A 19,114-nucleotide genomic window follows, 5' to 3' on the forward strand; every position below is an offset into this window, starting at 1 on the left:
CAAAAAAATCCACAAATGAAATCTGTAGGGGAAAATTTATAAATGGCATTTAATTTTTATGGACATTGTTAAATTCAAGCGTTATATCTCCGTATTTTAAGCAATTTCTTTTCGAAACGTCGTGCTCTTGAATCGCCTGGCGCCATACTTGGTGGCATTTAGGCGTCACACTTGACGTCAAACAGCCTGCAAAAGCCTTCCGAAGAACATCGCGCGGACCCTCTAGAGTTGCACGCCGAAGGGTTCGTGTTTCGTATTGCACTGTCTTCGCAGGTTGTGAGCGGATTCCCCAGAAGTACGCGCAGTGGACCGAAGCCGGTTCCATATTGACCATCGTCATCTCCTCCCTGTCCATCGCGAACACCGTCTGCACGACGGCCGTCTTCATCCGGTACGCCCGGTCACCCATCGTCAAGATGACGTCCCGAGAGCTGTCGTTCGTCTTGCTGGCGGGTGTCCTGCTCAGCGAGGCTGGTACCTTCGCCGTTGTCTCCAAGCCTTCGGTGGCGTCCTGCCTTCTCGAGCGGCTCTGTTTCGTGCTGGGAGTGGCCACGGTGTACGCCGCCATCTTCGCCAAGGCATACTTGCTGTGCCGCGTCCTGTCGGCGACTGAGAGCCGAGGCTTCCCTGCCGCCGTAAATGCGGCCCGGGTCGTGAGCACTCAGTCGTTGTTGCTGATCGCGGGAGGCTTGGTCGCTGTGCAGTTCTTTATAACGGCCGCTACGCTCGTCTTTGATAAACCGGGAACCGTGCAGGTAAGGGTGTCCAAATGCGCATTAGCGTGTTTCTGAACTGGACAGTCATACATATTTAAAATGAGCACCTTACGTATTCAGGACCTCAATCAAGCTCATTTCAATGCATGATCCGGAAAATCACAATTATGCTTAACCATGCCATAATTCGACGCCATATAACTGCAATTTCCCTCATCAACTAGAAAAAACGTTTAATGTTAACCACCTTGAATACTTCCGCAGTGTTGCCCTTAGATGTATACTGACTGTGCACAGGTTATGTCTGCGGTGGCATTTACGTTCAAAAGTGCTTCCTAATACAAATAAAAAAGTGCTTCCCTGAGGAAGCTATGAAACCAAACGTGACAAAGATTTATGTGCAATGATGCATCGCCATGTTTCATTTATTCGTGCACTTAAATACAAAAATCATCTATTCAAAGCAAAAAGTATATTTTACCGCAAAGCAGATGCAATGAATGTGATAGCAATAACTTGGAATGTTATGCGAAGGCTAAAACCTCACTCCCCTAAGAACAGAGGCCGATGCAGCGAACGAAGTGACGTTCGTGTTGCCTATGGCTTCAACGCAAACTTTGCGATGAGAGCATGACACGTACAAAGCTGTGATCCGTCTGCTTAACTCTTCAAATATATACATGTGCGACTAAGATGAGCACGCCCGGGTCAAGCTATGTACGCATATCCTAACGGAGGCCCACAGCGCCCAACATTACTCGTGTCTTCATGTGCATTTAGTGTGACGGAAGATGGCCGGTGCATTTCGTCTCTCCTTGAGCAGTGATCGTCGGCAGCGCTCTCTTGCACAAAAAAAACATACGAGCTTTTTACGGAACGTAACCCTGACGCCGACAGCAAACATGCTCGTGCCGGGTCCGTAATAATGAAAATAAAGATGTGTGCCATGGGTGAGCGAGAGACAAAAGGAGGAGGAGAAGAAAATTAGGATACGGAGCCAGCTCTTATGAAGTAAGGACGTGTTACAGAGCTACGACCATAGGTCCTCGTTCTTAACATTTGGTGCCGAAACCCGTGAGTGGTCGTTCTGGGACTCCCATGTCGTCAGCCAAGCTTCTCCGAATGGTGCGTGAGACTGTCAGGGTCAGCGCCTACGAAATATTACCCTCCTGACAGGACCACTGCAGCACTCCGACACCAAGGTACGCGAGGTCAAGGGGTAATTTGTTGTTTCGATGACTAGAAAAGATGAGCTCCGCCAGTTGGGCAAGCCGATCTCCGGCATAAATGAAGAAGAAGCAGTTGACCAGGACCTCAAAGGTTCTCCGCACTACCATGAGAAAATCGTGTATGCAATCGCCGTGGGGCAGTTTTTTCTGTCAGAACGCAAGCAGTTTGCTCATATATGCGACACGAGATATTTTCTGTTTTCTTACGTCAGAAAAGACAGTAAAAAGTACAACCGAGCTGGTTTGTACAGAATAGTGAACGACTGTTGATTGATTAATATGTGGGTTCCAACGTCCCAAAATCAATATATGTATATGAGAGACGCCGTAGTGGAGGGCTCCAGAGATTTCGACCACCTGGGGTTCTTTAACGTGCACCCAAATCTGAGCACATGGGCCGACATCATTTCCGCCTCCATCGGAAATGCAGCCGCCGCAGCCGGAATTCGAACCCGCGACATGCGGGTCAGCAGCCTAGTACCTTAACCACTAGACCACCATGGTGGGGCAGTCAACGACTGTGACAGCATATCGGAAAGCATGGAAAATGATATCACAAGTTGCGAAGACTCATCATTCAAGCCCGAAAGCGTATTGCCTGCGAGTCCAGTAAAAGATGGAAACATTTCGATAGAAGGAAAAAGCAATAACGCCAAATCGGTCGTGATGGTGAAACTATCAAAGCAGGATCCAGTGAGCGAAGTCTCTTTAGGTAGTTACCAAGCGACAATGACGTGCTCGGAAGATTCTCCAGAGCAACGATGTTACGCTGTTAATCCTACAAGAGAAGAACAACTATTTGAGTATTGTGGAAGTATTCTGAAGTAGAATGAAGATCACAGGGAAGAATATCAAGAGATTGCCAATCTTGAAAGGGAAGCAGCAAGTCAAAGAAATGGTAGAAGCTGTGGCATGTACGATAAGGTTGAAGAGGATGAACACATTGGCCAACCGATGAGTGCCGAAGAACCCGCCGACAGCTTACCAATCATCAACAATGACCAGTTCAATCCGGTGGTTGATGGAACGTTCAGTCCTACCATGTTTACTGTCGTGTACTTGCCGTTGGATACACAGGCTGGACGTAAAGACTTTGTCTCAGCTTCGAGAAACTAAACAATGGCGTGACCAAGCAAGCGGATGGGCACCTAGGAAATCAGGTGAGAGCGCTCTTTTCACCTGCGGAAGCGAAGTGTGGCACCCTGTGGACTCTGCCGAAGCAAATGCGCCATTTCGCGAAACAACTGTACGAGCACGTCAACAAGCATATTCTCAGAGCAGAAGAAGAGCCAGGCCCAGGGACCCACTGCTGATGTGATCAACCGATCGAACGAAGCGTCCAAAGCGGCACTTGTCCCCAATTTTGGGTTGTCAAACAGCTCATGCCACAGGAACAAAAGTCACTGCAGATCCCAAGGCACTCCATGCAGAACACAACGCCAGTACGCTGTGGCAGAGTCTACGGGTGAACATGAATGCGGGGCACACCAACAGTATCGTGCTGGCATAAAAACTACAGAGATGGCACCGCGTGCACCATTTCTCTGCCAGATCAGCACGCTAACAGTAATAATTGTTGAGGCTTAACGTCCCTAAACCACTATCTGATTATGACAGACGTCATAGTGGAGGGCTTTGGAAATTTCGACCACCTGACGTTCTTTAACGTTCACCTGAATGTAAGCACGCGGACCTTAGGTATTTTCGCCTCTTTCGAACATGCGGTTGCCAGCTGGAATTTGATTCCACAGCCTTCAGGTCAGCAGCCGAGTGCCTTAGCCACGGGTAGATCGCTACGCTGCTTCCCGGACCAGGCTGTAACGGAGATTCATGTCGGAGTCACTACAATCGTGCCAGTAAACACTCTGCGAGTAAAATCGCTACATTCTGGACGAACTGCAATGGACATACCTTGTTTCGTGCGTATTAACCTGACTCAGTTCTGAAGCCTTGTCCATAGGTTGTGCACGTTAGAAGAAACGAAGAGTCTTGTGTCACATTCATGCCGTCCCCTTGGAGGATGTCGAAAATAAAGGAGTGGGGCATAGGCTTGGGGCAGGAGCGGGAGGCGAAAAAAGGAGAACGAGGTGGAGATTCAGAGCCAGCCGTAATGAAGTAAGGATATGTGACAGGGCTACGACCATGGGTCCTCGTTTTAACACATAAATAGTATCGGAATGAACTGAACAAGAAAAGTAACTGAAGCTGCACTCCAGTACAGTACATAAAAAAGTTAACAAAGCTTGAAGTAATCCCACAGTGTGATCATTACATTTCAATGCTCATGGGCACTCATTTATTTATTTGTTTGTTTGTTTATTTATCTACTTATCGTGAATATTGATTGATCTCTCTATCAGTGGATCAATCGAACAACCAATATTCATGAACAGTGGTGAACATGCCATGAACGTATCTATCAATTGTTCGATTAATGGATACAGCTCCAGTGACTTCCTATTCCCGTTTCTTTATCTCTTAAAATGTACATGGTAATCTAACGGCACAAAAGTTCTATCTTTTTAAAAGTGAACCGTTTTAACGTCGCTACATCCAAACTTGTGAATTTAAGAGTGCTTTTTCGCGCATTCTTACACTGTGATCATTGCACTTGTCGCCCACGCTTCAACGACGCAGGTCTACCCGGCACCTAATCGCTCATTCTTGATGTGCAACGTGAGTGACCTCGCAAGTCATCTGCCGTGGGTGTACAACTACCAACTCATTGTCCTGTGCACGGCGTTCGCCTTCAGGGCCAGGAAGCTTCAAACCACCTTCAACGAGGCCAAGATGATCGGGTTCGCGATGTACGCTACCGTTGTGATTTGGATTGCTTACGTGGCCGTCTACGTCGGGAGCGAGAACAACCGAAAGCTGTCCCTCTGTCTCGTCATAAGCGCATCTTCTCAAGTGCTGCTGGGGCTTCTCTTCCTCACCAAGATATACGTCATGCTTTCCGAGCCCGTGAAACACGCCTGCTGCTTCGTGTTTGGCACTCGACCAGCTCTTACTAGCCAGGTCTCTGTAGTCGAGGATCTTGGACACGAGGGACCGCAGAGCTCCAGCGGTTCGCTCGAAAGCTTGGCTCAAAATAAAACAAAGTGACCCCTGTTTTTGTCTTACGTCAGTGCAATACATGTAAATAATGTTCGTTCGGTGAGTGAGTGAGTGAGTGAGTGAGGGAGTGAGTGTCCCTATAAAAGTTATGAGCAAAAAATTGCGTGGTGATTTAATTAAAGCTAACGTTATTCCTGGTGTAATTGAGTGCCACTTTGAGCGAGTGCACTTGTGCCCCGATAACTAAACTTCGGCTACACGCTCCTACTCGAGAACGTAAAGTGTACTTTGAAAATTATACTGATGACAATGGGTAATTAGGCAACGCAACTGATATTTGTTTTATCGGGAAATGTTTTGAAAGTAATAATGTGTTGCAGTTAAAGTAGCCCTTGAAATAGAATTTAGGTACAAATGCGCCAGATGCAGCCATTGCATGGCGAGTACTGGGCATGTCCTTTGTGGTCGTCACTGTAAACTGCCTGAAAGCAAGAATAGCCAAGTTTTTGCGTGTCTGGTATAATATTGTTACGTAAAATTGACACGACGCGTGTCTATTTAAAATCTATATTCAAACTGATGCGTATGGCGTCGACTAAGATGGAAGACAGCACGCACAACGGACAGACCACTTCCTCGTTGTCGTCTTCTGACCACTGATATGTCAGCTACGTAGCATTACCCCCCCCCCTCCCCGGCGGTAAAAGCACCGTCTCGGTGCACATTAACTACGGTCTTCAGTAGGCAGGTGATAAGGTTTTAGCGTGCTGACGTGCACAACATCACTGGGTGTGGTTGCAGGCAGGCTTGTGGTCTCAGATGCAGGAATGATCTCATAGGTGACGTCGGTTACCTGGCGGATGATACGGCAAGGACCCATGTAGCGAGACAACTTCTCTGATAAGCCAACTCGACGAACTGGGCACCACAGGAGAACAAGAGAACCGGGTGAGAAGTGAACGTCAGCATGCCAGCTGTCGTAGATGGCTTTCTGAGTGGCTTGCGAAGCCAAAAATCCAGAGGGGGCGATCTGACGTGCGCGCAATAGCGTCGCGTGCATATTCGGTTGACGGCGTTGTAGTGGTTGGAAGTAGGGTGTCGAGTGGTAACTTCGGATCACGGCCATAAAGCAAATAAAAGGGTGTATAACCAGTCGTGGCGTGAAGAATTGTACGCGAAGGTCACGTGAGGTAGCGCCAGGTCCCAGTCATGGTGGTCAGAGGACACATACATCGCGAGCATGTCCTTTAGGGTCCGATTTAGCCGTTCGGTAAGGCCATTTGTTTGGGGATGGTAGGAAGTGGTCAGCTTGTGGTGCGTCGAGGAAGAGCGCAGAAGATCGTCGATCACACGGGACAAAAATGCGCGGCCACAATCTGTGAGTAATTGGCGAGGAGCGCCATACTGTAGGATGACGTCGTGGAGCAAAAAGTCCGCAACGTCAGTAGCAGTGCTGGTGGGGAGTGCTCGAGTGATGGCATACCTAGTCGCGTAGTCTATAGCAACGGCGACCCACTTGTTGCCCGATTTCGACTCGGGAAAAGGACCGAGAACATCTATACCAACACGGAAGAAAGGTTCGGTTGGGATGGAGATCGGTTGAAGAAGTCTAGCCGGGGGCGCAGTAGGTCGCTTCCTACGTTGGCATTTATCGCAGGAGGACACGTAACGGCGAACGGACCGGGCGAGACCGCGCCAAAAGAAGCGGCGACGCACGCGGTCGTACGTCCGAGATGCACCCAGATGACCAGCAGTTGGTTCATCGTGAAGCTCGTGCAGCACGGTTGAACACAAATTTTTCGGCACGACAAGAAGGAGCTCAGGGCCATCTGGCTGGAGGCTACGACGGTACAGCGTGCCATTCAGGAGGACGTACATGCGAAGTGACGTGTCGTTCGGAGCAGATTCGAGATGGTCAATACGTTGTCGCAGAGAAGCATCACGACGTTGTTCATCCCCAATCTGAAGAAACTGGGACATTGACATGACGCTGAGGCTAGGCTTGATGTCTGGTTCGTCGGGCTGATCAACAGGGTAGCGGGATAAGCAATCCGCGTCCCGATGGAGACGTCCAAACTTATAAGCAACCGAGTAGGAATACTCCTGCAGGCGTAATGCCCAACGACCAAGTCATCCAGTGGGGTCCTTCAGAGAAGAAAGCCAACACAGCGCGTGATGATCTGTGATGACACGGAAAGGGCGGCCATACAAGTAAGGACGGAATTTCGAAACCGCCCAAACAAGAGCGAGACATTCCCGTTCTGTTATAGAATAATTGCGTTCAGACTTAGAAAGCAGACGGCTCGCGTACGCGATTACACGGTCGTTGCCTCGCTGAATTTGCGCCAAAACTGCACCAATTCTGTGACCGCTCGCGTCTGTTCGCACTTCTGTGGGAGCATCGGGGTCGAAATGTGCAAGAATAGGAGGTGTCGTTAGAGCGGTGATTAGCTGAGAGAAGGCGTCATCTTGAGGAGGGCCCCAAGAAAATGAGACGTTTTGTTTGAGAAGGTCGGTGAGTGGCCGCGCGAGTGCCGCAAAGTTTTTCACGAACCGGCGGAAGTAGGAGCAGAGGCCCACAAAACAGCGAACATCATGGACAGAGCGTGGGACTGGGAAGTTTGTTACAGCGCGTACTTTCGCCGGGTCTGGCCGTACGCCGGCAGCGTCAACAAGGTGACCCAATACGGTAATCTGACGAAGACCGAAGTGGCACTTGGAGGAATTGAGCTGCAGGCCGGCCCGTCGAAATATGGATGGAATGGTCGAAAGGCGTTCAAGGTGGGTCGCAAAGGTAGGCGAGAAAATGATCAAGTCGTCCAGGTAACACAAACATGTCGACCATTTAAATCCTTGTAGGAGCGTGTCCATCATTCTCTCGAAGGTCGCTGGAGCATTGCAGAGCCCGAATGGCATGACCTTGAATTGGTAAAAGGCGTCAGGGGTAACGAAGGCGGTCTTTTCTCGGTCCATGTCATCTACAGCAATTTGCCAGTAGCCAGATCGGAGGTCGAGAGATGAAAAGAAGGTGGCGCCATGCAGGCAATCAAGGGCATCGTCAATGCGTGGTAGAGGGTACACGTCTTTTTTGGTAATTTTGTTGAGGTGGCGATAATCAACGCAGAAATGCCATGAGCCGTCTTTCTTTTTTACTAATACCACGGGAGATGCCCAAGGGCTCGTTGATGGTTCGATTACGTTTTTCGTAAGCATTTTGGCCACTTCTTTCTGAATCACTTCTCGCTGAGATGCTGACACGCGGTACGGCCAACGGTGAATGGGCGCAGAGTCACCAGTGTTGATTCGGTGAGTGACAATTTTAGTCTGGCCCAAGGGACGATCGTCGGTGTCGAAAGTGTCACTGTATGAGGCCAAAACTTGGCAGAGAGCGTCGGCCTGGTGAGGCGACAGCTCCGATCCAATCATGTTTCGAAACATACCATCGTCTGAGCTGGGTGTCCGTGAGACTGCGCTTCGATCAAGAGCAGATACAGCGACAACACTGACATCGTCCTCTGTTATGGCAGTTAGCTGGGCGAGAGACATCTGGCAGGGCAACACTTAAGGGGTGAAACCAAAGTTAAGGAGCGGAAGTAACACAGTTATCCGCTATGGTCGCGATGGTATAGGGCACAGTAACACTGCGCGTCAGCCGAACGTCAGTAATTGGCGTAACGATATAATCACCGTCAGGAACGGGAGGGGTCGATGACAAAGACACGTACGTGACGGCTCGAGGTAGCAGGCGAACGAAAGTGGTTGGGCTCAAGCGGCCGGTGGGCTTTGCAGAGTAGTCGGCAAAGATTGGTAGATCAAGGCTGAGGGTACCAGACGAACATTCAATTAAGGCCGAGTGTGCCGAAAGGAAATCAAGGCCAAGTATGAGGTCATGAGGGCAGCAGGCTAGCACGGCAAAAAGGACCACGGCGTGACGACCGGCAATGCTGACACGAGCAGTGCACATTCCGATTACTGGTACAGTACCGCCATCGGCAACACGTATTGCCTGCGTCGTAGATGGCGTCATAATCTTTTGTAAGCGGCAGCGTAGATAAGCGCTCATAATAGACAGGTGCGCAACTGTGTCAATGAGGGCGGTCACAGGAACATGGTCGACTTGTACTTCAAGCAGGCTATGGTGCGTGGGAAGCGTCAGTAGAGGATTTTCGGCCGTCATTGGTATTGCAGCTTCACCTCTATAAACTGCAATATCTAGTTTTTCTGCTGCGGTCGTCCAGAGAAGCTCGGCGAGGAAAAGCGCCGAGGTGGCGGAGAGCGGGATTTGCGACGTAGCGGCGACGGGGAGCGAGATCTGCGGCGACCGGACGAAGGGGCGTCAGGGTAGCGGCGACCGGGCAAAGGGGCGTCAGTGGAAGGCTCGTAAGATGACGACGAATAGAAATTGAAGGGTGTGGCGTCTGAACGTCGAGGGGTCGTCGGATGCATGAGCGCCGAGGTAGAGAAAGTCTGACGTGGTTGGTTTGACCAACGGCGGCGGCAATAGCGAGAAACGTGCCCAGGCTGGTGGCAGGAAAAACAAATAGGCCGGTCGTCGGGTGTTCGCCATTCCGAAGGGTTACGGAAGGGCATTGTTGGAGGTGAACGGCGAGCGTGTCCTCGGGAGTAGGACGGGACTTCAGGGCGAGTCAGGGGACATGCTGATGGAAGTCCGAGGTTCGCAAACTCCTGCCTCACCACAGCTTGTATTAACGCCACTGACGGCTGTTGTTGGTCAGAGGCGAGCGTTGCGAAAACGGGTGGCTGAAGAGGAGCCGGACAGGCGGCTTCAATTTCCCGACGAACAATACGTGTGACGTTGTCATACGTGGGGGACTGGCGGGCGGCTTCACACGATGAGGTCGCGGCCGTGTTGGGCAGCCGGGTGAATCGCTGAGTAATACGGCGACTCTTGGCTTCTTCGAACCGCCGGCGCTCTTTAATGATGGCGTCGACGGTGGCAATGTTGTTGTAAACTAGTAGATTAAATGCGTCGTCTGCTATGCCTTTCAGCACATGGGCCACTTTCTCCGACTCACTCATGTGCTCGTCAATCTGGCGGCATAGGGCGATGACGTCGTGAATGTACGCGACGTACGACTCCGTCGACGTCTATGCACGGGCCGCCAGTTGATTCCGCGCTGCGATCTGCCGCCCAATGGTGTCGCCAAAAAGGTCGCGGATCTTTTCTTTAAAGGAGTCCCAGCTCGTAATCTCCGCTTCGTGCGTCTCGAACCACACGCGCGGTGTGCCATCGAGGTAAAAAAGCACATTGGCAAGCATAAGGGTTGGGTCCCACCTATAGCTTGCGCTGACCCGTTCGTACCGGTTGATCCATTTGTCGACGTCAACGCCATACTGACCGGAAAATACACCGGGATCACGAGCAGGAGGTAGAACGACGTATGTAGAAGTCACGGTAGGGGCAGGTGGCGAAGACGATGGTTGTTCAACCTGTGACATGGTTGGACCTATGATGATGCGGCCGTTGCGGAGCTTCGTGATGAAGACAGGGAAGTACCCCGCACCTCCACCACAAAGATGTTACGTAAAAAATGACACGAGGTGTGTCTATTTAAAATCTATATTCAAAATGATGCGTATGGCGTCGACTAAGATGGAAGCAGCACGCACAACCGACAGACCACTTCCTCGTTGTCCTCTTTTCACCGCTGATACGTCAGCAACGTAGCAATATATATATATATATATATATATATATATATATATATATATATATATATATATATATATATATATATATTATATATATATTATATAAGTTGTGGCTGCGGGGCACAGCACCGCAGCCACAATGCACGAATTACGTCCCCTGTTATTGCAGGCTACAGCGACCTGGATCATTTGCGCTTCAATCCCCGGCACGTGCGAGCAGATCCGATGTGACAAGCATTCCAACTGGCCTGTTTCGGTGCTCCTACCGTCGAATTTGGAATCGGCGAGCCCACCAATCTGGCAACCCGGAACGTCATTGACAACGCCCCGCACGGAGACAGCAGGATTCGAAAGGCCCTCAGCGCCGGTCCACTACTGGCACGGCACCGCAGCCACAATGCACGACTTACGTCCCCTGTTATTGCAGGCTACAGCGACCTGGATCATTTGCGCTTCAATCCCCGGCACGTGCGAGCAGATCCGATGTGACAAGCATTCCAACTGGCCTGTTTCGGTGCTCCTACCGTCGAATTTGGAATCGGCGAGCCCACCAATCTGGTAACCCGGAACGTCATTGACAACGCCCCGCACGGAAACAGCAGGATTCAAAAGGCTCTCAGCGCCGGTCCACTACGGGCACGGCACCGCAGCCACAATGCACGACTTACGTCCCCTGTTATTGCAGGCTACAGCGACCTGGATCATTTGCGCTTCAATCCCCGGCACGTGCGAGCAGATCCGATGTGACAAGCATTCCAACTGGCCTGTTTCGGTGCTCCTACCGTCGAATTTGGAATCGGCGAGCCCACCAATCTGGCAACCCGGAACGTCATTGACAACGCCCCGCACGGAAACAGCAGGATTCAAAAGGCTCTCAGCGCCGGTCCACTACGGGCACGGCACCGCAGCCACAATGCACGACTTACGTCCCCTGTTATTGCAGGCTACAGCGACCTGGATCATTTGCGCTTCAATCCCCGGCACGTGCGAGCAGATCCGATGTGAGAAGTATTCCAACTGGCCTGTTTCGGTGCTCCTACCGTCGAATTTGGAATCGGCGAGCCCACCAATCTGGCAACCCGGAACGTCATTGACAACGCCCCGCACGGAAACAGCAGGATTCAAAAGGCCCTCAGCGCCGGTCCACTACGGGCACGGCACCGCAGCCACAATGCACGACTTACGTCCCCTGTTATTGCAGGCTACAGCGACCTGGATCATTTGCGCTTCAATCCCCGGCACGTGCGAGCAGATCCGATGTGACAAGCATTCCAACTGGCCTGTTTCGGTGCTCCTACCGTCGAATTTGGAATCGGCGAGCCCACCAATCTGGCAACCCGGAACGTCATTGACAACGCCCCGCACGGAAACAGCAGGATTCAAAAGGCCCTCAGCGCCGGTCCACTACGGGCACGGCACCGCAGCCACAATGCACGACTTACGTCCCCTGTTATTGCAGGCTACAGCGACCTGGATCATTTGCGCTTCAATCCCCGGCACGTGCGAGCAGATCCGATGTGACAAGCATTCCAACTGGCCTGTTTCGGTGCTCCTACCGTCGAATTTGGAATCGGCGAGCCCACCAATCTGGCAACCCGGAACGTCATTGACAACGCCCCGCACGGAAACAGCAGGATTCAAAAGGCCCTCAGCGCCGGTCCACTACGGGCACGGCACCGCAGCCACAATGCACGACTTACGTCCCCTGTTATTATACATATATATATATATATATATATATATATATATATATAGCCTACACCAAGGGATGGTCAAGCGCGGTTGATGTGAAAAATCTATAAGCTTACGTACCTCCTTACCTTGATGGGATGTTACATGATATACGTGTGCTATACGCTTTCGTTATGCCTGAGCTATATCGTAAAGGGTGCACCTTCTGAGTACCTGGTTGCAGGTTCGGTTCCCAGTAGAGCAATTCAAGAGCTCGGGCATAATATGTATGTAGTAATGCTAAGCGTTATCATACTACGCTAAGCCTTATTCGTCAAAGTTGAAATATAAGGGCGACAAAATTATGTTTTTTATTTTCTTGAGCGGGTTCTGAGTTGCGAATACTTGACGAGACCGGTGAGTAAATATTACTACTGTGGTAAGCAATATTTTACTACGATTGCACTGAAGGAATATCAGCGAACATGTTCCTATATATATATATATATATATGAGTGGCTGTGAATCCTCTGCAGATTTCTTCCAGTTTGTTAATATAGGGTTCTTCGATGTCCTGATTCCTTAGTGCCTTCATTACTGCTGATGTCTCGACTGAATCAAACGCCTTCTCGCAGTCTATGAAGGCTATGTATAGAGGATGGTTGTATTCAGCGCATTTCTCTATTACCTGATTGATTGTATGAATATGGTCTATTGTGGAGTGTATACTGACTTCCAGACACTGGCAGTGTGCCATCTTGCTGCGTCCACGTTAAGCGCAAGACATATCGTGACCGCATTTCTTTCCAGCTATAAGGAACGCACGCACAAGCTCCCTGCTATAGTGAACTAGAATATCACTATACTTTCAGTAAACCAATATTACCACCGGGAACCAGCTGAGCAAGTTATGGCACAGACGTTAAGGATGCAGTGTCTCTCCTACCAGAATAAGAGGTAAACATTTGTGAAGCAACTATGGGTAGCGGGGGCCAAAAGAACGCGGGACCAAAGGTGGCATTTATGTTTGGACTCACGACAGGCCGCCTGATTTCTATATCGTAGAGAAATGACAACAACAAAAAAAAACAACTTACACAGAGGGAACAACAAATAACGAAGTCATGATGAGCCCCTCAAAATAAAGGAAGTTGAGAGAATTAATTGAGTGAAGCTAAGGATTAGGTGTGCGAGGTCTACGCAAGGGCCAAAGCTTCTGGGATAAGAATAATACAGGAAAGAAAAAAAAATGGTGGGTGGGGGGTGGTTGTGGCCGCCCATTTTATGGCAATAAAAGAGCGAGTAATAAGAACGACGCTGGCGGCGAAAAACACTTAGCTCGAAGGAACCACTTTAGAAGAAATAACGCCCGCCCTACCGGTCGCTCTTGTGTCCTTGTTGGTGTGGGGTCATTTTCACCTCAGCGATTGCTCTGAGTTCTGTGTGATGTCCGTTGTAGCTGCGGTTGAGCGAAATTCAATAGACCCACATGAACCGGTGAATGTGGGGCTGTTTATTTAAGAGTAGAGATGAAAGTATAGTGCCTAGAATATACTTAATGAAAGACACGGACGTCAAAGACGCTAGTGATACTGATAGCGGCGGCGCTTGATAGTGACGCCGGAACGGGCAACATAAAGGGCATGAATGTTTGACGATGGAAACAATGTGCCAGCTGAGTGAGGTATGCAGCAATGTAGGGATTAAGGGAGGGCAGTGCAGCAGTAATGTGTGATAGGATATGTGCGAGATTATAGGACGTATAAGCGGGCATTGGCATGGGCGAAGTGAACTGTTTTAGTGAGTGAGTGAGTGAGTGAGTGATAAGTGAGTGTCAGACGAAATATTGTCGCCTTTTAGTGCAGTTTAATGATTATGTTAGTACGTCCTCTGCAGTGAGGTTGGTCCGAACGCGTACAAGGCCGTCTGAGATTAAAACGAGGATAGCGTGATTTACTTTAATCATTAGTTACTCGACTAATAAGTGAGTTACGCGGTCAGTGAGTAAGACACTGTGCTGGTGAGTAAAAGAGAGCGATTGAGAGAATCCCATATAGCAGACGGGGCAGCCTGCGCTAAAGATTGTATTAAATGTGACAGCTTTCTTATTACTCCTAAAAAAAGACTACTTGTGCGGACAAATATGTAGTCACGTTAATGGGAGGTAAAAATCTATTTTAGTTGTAGCAGCCCTATTGTTTTTTAGTCTAAGTAAACTCCGGGTGTTCAATCATGCTATGATTTCATTTTTCCGAATAGACACCAATTTCCAAGAGTAAACATGAAATAAAATGATCGAAAAACCATTGACATTTAGAAACTGAGACTGCCAAACGTAGTTTAAAACAACAACATCATCAACAACAACAACAACAACCACAACAACAACAACAAAACGAAACTTCAGCTGTACCGATACGCTCGTTCGCCGCTTAAGTAACGCTTTGCAGATTGGAGGAAAGCCGTGCAAATAATCCGTATGCAGCTCCATAGTGCGAAGTCTGAGCAAGCTGCAACGAAAAGAATGCGTAGAGGCATAAATGCTGATTGTCTATGAAAAGGAGTCTTGTTGACAACGCATGTTCCGTTTGGTACCAAAAAAAAAAGGTCGCATAAGTGGATTCACAGCATAAAGGTTGTTATTAGCCTTCAAGTGGAAGAGACATGCGGCGTAAAGCACAGCTTTAGGTATGCCAACATGCAGGAACCTGAGACGGTGACGAGAAAGCGAAAGCTGGCACCCAGATTGACATGATAAGGGGATGTAAGAGCATCAGTGCTGCTCGAGAATGAGACCTATACTTGAGGCGAGACAAGGCAACACAAACGAAAATTATGCTGTGGCGCATCACTTTTTGCGTATATGTGATATTCAGGTGAAATCATTGTTTTTAGTCAACTCCTACTTTTGCGGGTTTTCGTCCCAATGCCTACCGTATCTCCATCTCTTTCTTTAACTGTGTAGTCTACCTGTTATGCAGGGTTTAGTGTGGAGGTTGTTTTAATTGAAGAGAAATCCTCCAGGCAGGAGAACAGAAGCCATTTTCACCCACAGAGGACAAATGTAACTGTGACAAAACAGAAAAGAGAGGAAAAACGAGGAAAAAAAGGGAAAGGGACGAAGGTAGGCACTCAACGTAGTACACTCATCAGACACGACACTCATCACAGTACCGACTAGCTCGACTGTCGACGTTTCAGGAAGATAAAAAAAAATTGGCCCCGTATCTACATGCTGATCTGCAAAGGCCGCCGAAAGACGATAGACTTGCGTGTGGAGAGAGTGAACAAAACAATTATTTGATGTTCTGCGCGAGAAACTCGGTGAATGGTATTCTAGGGGTGCTGCGTTATAGTGCCTCGAGCGTGCAGCAGAGGCGAACGAACACATGAAGCCACGTATCACACGTGAGACATGAGCGCCACCTGGCAGTTTTCTTGGAAAATGGAGCGCACGACCTGAGAAGACGGGCGTGCGCGCCCATCTCAAAGGTGATAAGGTGTAGAACGCAACGCGACGGGTAGGTGCCACCACCGTGTCGTCTTAGCAAAGCGTTGGAAACACTCGCCTTTTCGTGCAAGCGTTGCATGATCAGCGAAGCGTGATAAACGCTATGGTCTTTAGAATTGCTTATGTATGCTTTTTCTAGTAAATGACGCACACATAGAATATATACGTGCTGTTTTCGTGCCTCAGATATGCGCTATAATTGCTTTTTAATTGACACTCGCACAAGTATGACTGCTGATTCTAGAGCAACATTGGTGGGCGCTGCGCATGGGGTTGGCCGTTTGGGGTATCGGCTGGTGTCATTCAGAGTACCCGGTACAGGTAAGTTTTGACAAACCGACAAATGTACAGACAGAGAGACCAAAATATTTGCGTCGAAGGTCCCCAAGAAAGACAATCGTCTTTAAAGACTATCTCCGAGAATACCTGAATACGAATACCCTAACAGATGTGTACCGTTATACATTTATACAGCATTTGTCGTGGTGGTTGCGCCATTGTTGCGTTATGCTTAAAAACGGCGTACACTGTACTTACATACGTTGTCTTATTTTTGATTACTTATGAACAGCAATTGCCTTCTTTTTCATTCATCAGTGATCCTGGTGCTGCGCAGTGTCTTATATTACAAACGCGTCTTTTTCCTTTCTGTAGAACACACCATGGCCACGGCAACTGCATTTCGATGGGCACGTAGTTCAAGAACATCCATAAGCTGGGCATAGGTACTGGTGTGGGAACACTGAGCGGTAAAAATAAATCTGGAACCCTAAACTACGGCCTGCCCTAAATCATATTTTCGTTACCTAAGAAAATAATATTACTGTATAATAGAAATCACACTCTCAAGTCAACGAGGGCAAGCAAGAACATCCCCGTAATCAACGCAATGACGCTGCTGGCTGCTGCGAACGACGAAAGAAGAAAAGGAAACACAGCAGCGGAGAAAAAAGAGAGAAAACAAAAACCGATTTCTTGCAATCGCTATCTACTGGCTCCTTCGTTGGGGCAGCAGGCTTGGCGTGTATACGTAAGTGCGGTCATGTAATAGCAGTTATGGCCGGGCGGACCCCGGGTCCGCCTCCTTTTCGCTCGCACAGATTGCACGTCGGCCTGCTGTGGGCGTTCCGTGCCAAATACGTGTGCTCCACGGAGGCGAGGCTGTTGGGCCCATCTTCGTCAATGTTTCTGGCTGCAGGGCCGTCGGTCCAGATTAGTTGTCCGTTATGGAGCCTGCTCTTCTTTTCCTGCCCTTCCTATTACTCTTAGCTGCGGCCCCCGACTACTGCGCCTGCACGCTAAGAATGAAGTTTTTATCGCTTGATTCTTTTTCTGAGCCCGCTGCGCGTGGCAAGTGCCGATGCTGGTCCAACCAGCGTCGGTTCGTTGCGGTCTGCAACAGCGTGCGACCGACGTTGCCGGCCAGGTACGTACGGAACGGACAGCACTGTAGGAGGATGGCTAGGAAAGGGGAACGGTGCACCCCGATAACTCTGCCGTCTGCTCCTCCGCCCCCTCTTTATCGCTAAAAGGCTGTTGGAAACGGTAGGAAGACCGCCCCTGATCTCGTGATCGATTATGGCCAATCGCAAACGATGCCCCGTTTGCCGTTATAGTGTAATCGTCTAATACAGTGGTCGTCTCATCTTTCTCGTGTTTGTTCCTCGGGCTCGATACGATATTTGCGATCCGAGACCACGTCGTTGATGACTTCTGTGTTTCTCCTCCATACGTTTTACCCTTGCTTTCGCATGCCGTGCTTGACGACTCATGCCGACCCATTAACGTGTACGTACTATTCAGCAATTGCCGGGGAAACAGATTACGGGGCCTTGGCGTTTGGAATCGGAATACGTGGCTTCAAGGATATATATTAGTACGCACACGTGGACAATTAATGCTTTGTCAGGCCAGCCTGGACATGTCTGCTATTATGTAAGTACATAGAGAAAGAGCGGAAGGGACATACTGTTGGCAAACACTGGGACGTATACACTGCGGTGGCACAAAGGAATGTTAGAAGGGAGTGCGGGAGACATCAAATGTACATTATCAGAGACGGTATTGATTTTTGCAATCCGTCATGTTACAACATCACTCACAGAGAAGCGAAAAACCAATTAAGACTGCAACTGTTCTACTCTGTTCTGTTCTTCAACAGCTGTACTCATACTCTTGTGGTCCAGTGGTATACGGTATAGCTTATGAGGCCGACCCTGGAGACTTCTTTGCAATGACTATGATGCTTAACCGAGTATGTCATGATATATAACGTGTGGTGATAATGACATGTGGTTTATGATGAAATCGCAAAGTACCTCACGCCTTCATCAAGGGAAAATGGGCGAGATTAGGACTTAGACTCCCATGTGCCTGAGAACGTTAAACAATTGACTTTCAATGCTTCACATGTCTCTGATAATCGAATACTCTATTCCTTTGCCATTCAATCACGTGAACTAATTGCATCGAATAAATAAAATGATAGCCAGAAGATGGCATCGTCATTCTTCATTGTTCGTCGCTGATTGCATTGTGGCTGGGGCACCGACTTAAGGTAAGTCTTCCAGAGAGCTTAATGGCGCATAATGCAAGGAACAATACCACTTCTTTGAAATAGGTAGACGGAGGCGCTCGTGTGTCATTGGCTGACTCGACCAAGCTTTAATATACGAAGTTAATAAGTGCCGGATTACATGGTGATCCCAATAGCTATACGAATTTCCGGTAGTTCTGATATGTTTCGGCAAGGGGGGAGGCATAAAGGCAAATTAACTAGTTTGGCATAACAGGTATGCTGTGCTGCACCTGGGGAAAGATGAGAAAAATTCAAAGAACATAGAAAGAGAATAAAATAGAGGGAAAACACACACACACACACACACACGCGCACACACACACACACACACACACACACACACACACACACACACACACACACACACGCGCGCGGTACGTCAAAAATCAGAGTGAAAGACTTGTGTAGTATACGTCAACTTTATTAGTCTAGTGCCCGTTTTCAAGTATGTTACCCTTAGAAATTTTAACAAGGCATGGATTACTAGACTTCTTGACGACTTTTCATAATGACATTCAAGGGCATCTATTAGCGACATCTGTCTCCTGAGAAGTCGAACGAGAACCATCGCGCGTGATTGTCTCTGCACACCGTAGCGCGGACAGTTGCAGAGATGGGCTGCGGAGTCTCCTTGGTACCGTAGACATCGCAGAGAGCGTTGTCGGCCATCTCTGTACGA

The 19,114-nt window shown here is 49.0% G+C and overlaps 1 protein-coding gene across 1 annotated transcript in view; it reads left to right on the forward strand.

The window, feature by feature from the left end:
* Nucleotides 1–5,050, forward strand: part of LOC142786646 (metabotropic glutamate receptor 5-like) — a 30,806-nt gene extending 25,756 nt beyond the window's left edge. The window contains exons 8-9 of the mRNA XM_075884278.1: nucleotides 274–755; nucleotides 4,583–5,050. Of these exons, the coding sequence (XP_075740393.1) occupies nucleotides 274–755; nucleotides 4,583–5,050 (950 nt within the window). The remainder of the gene's footprint in view (nucleotides 1–273; nucleotides 756–4,582) is intronic.
* Nucleotides 5,051–19,114: the final 14,064 nt, after the last annotated feature.

Source organism: Rhipicephalus microplus, unplaced genomic scaffold, assembly GCF_043290135.1.
Source record: "Rhipicephalus microplus isolate Deutch F79 unplaced genomic scaffold, USDA_Rmic scaffold_27, whole genome shotgun sequence".
NCBI classification, from domain to species: Eukaryota; Metazoa; Arthropoda; class Arachnida; order Ixodida; family Ixodidae; genus Rhipicephalus; species Rhipicephalus microplus.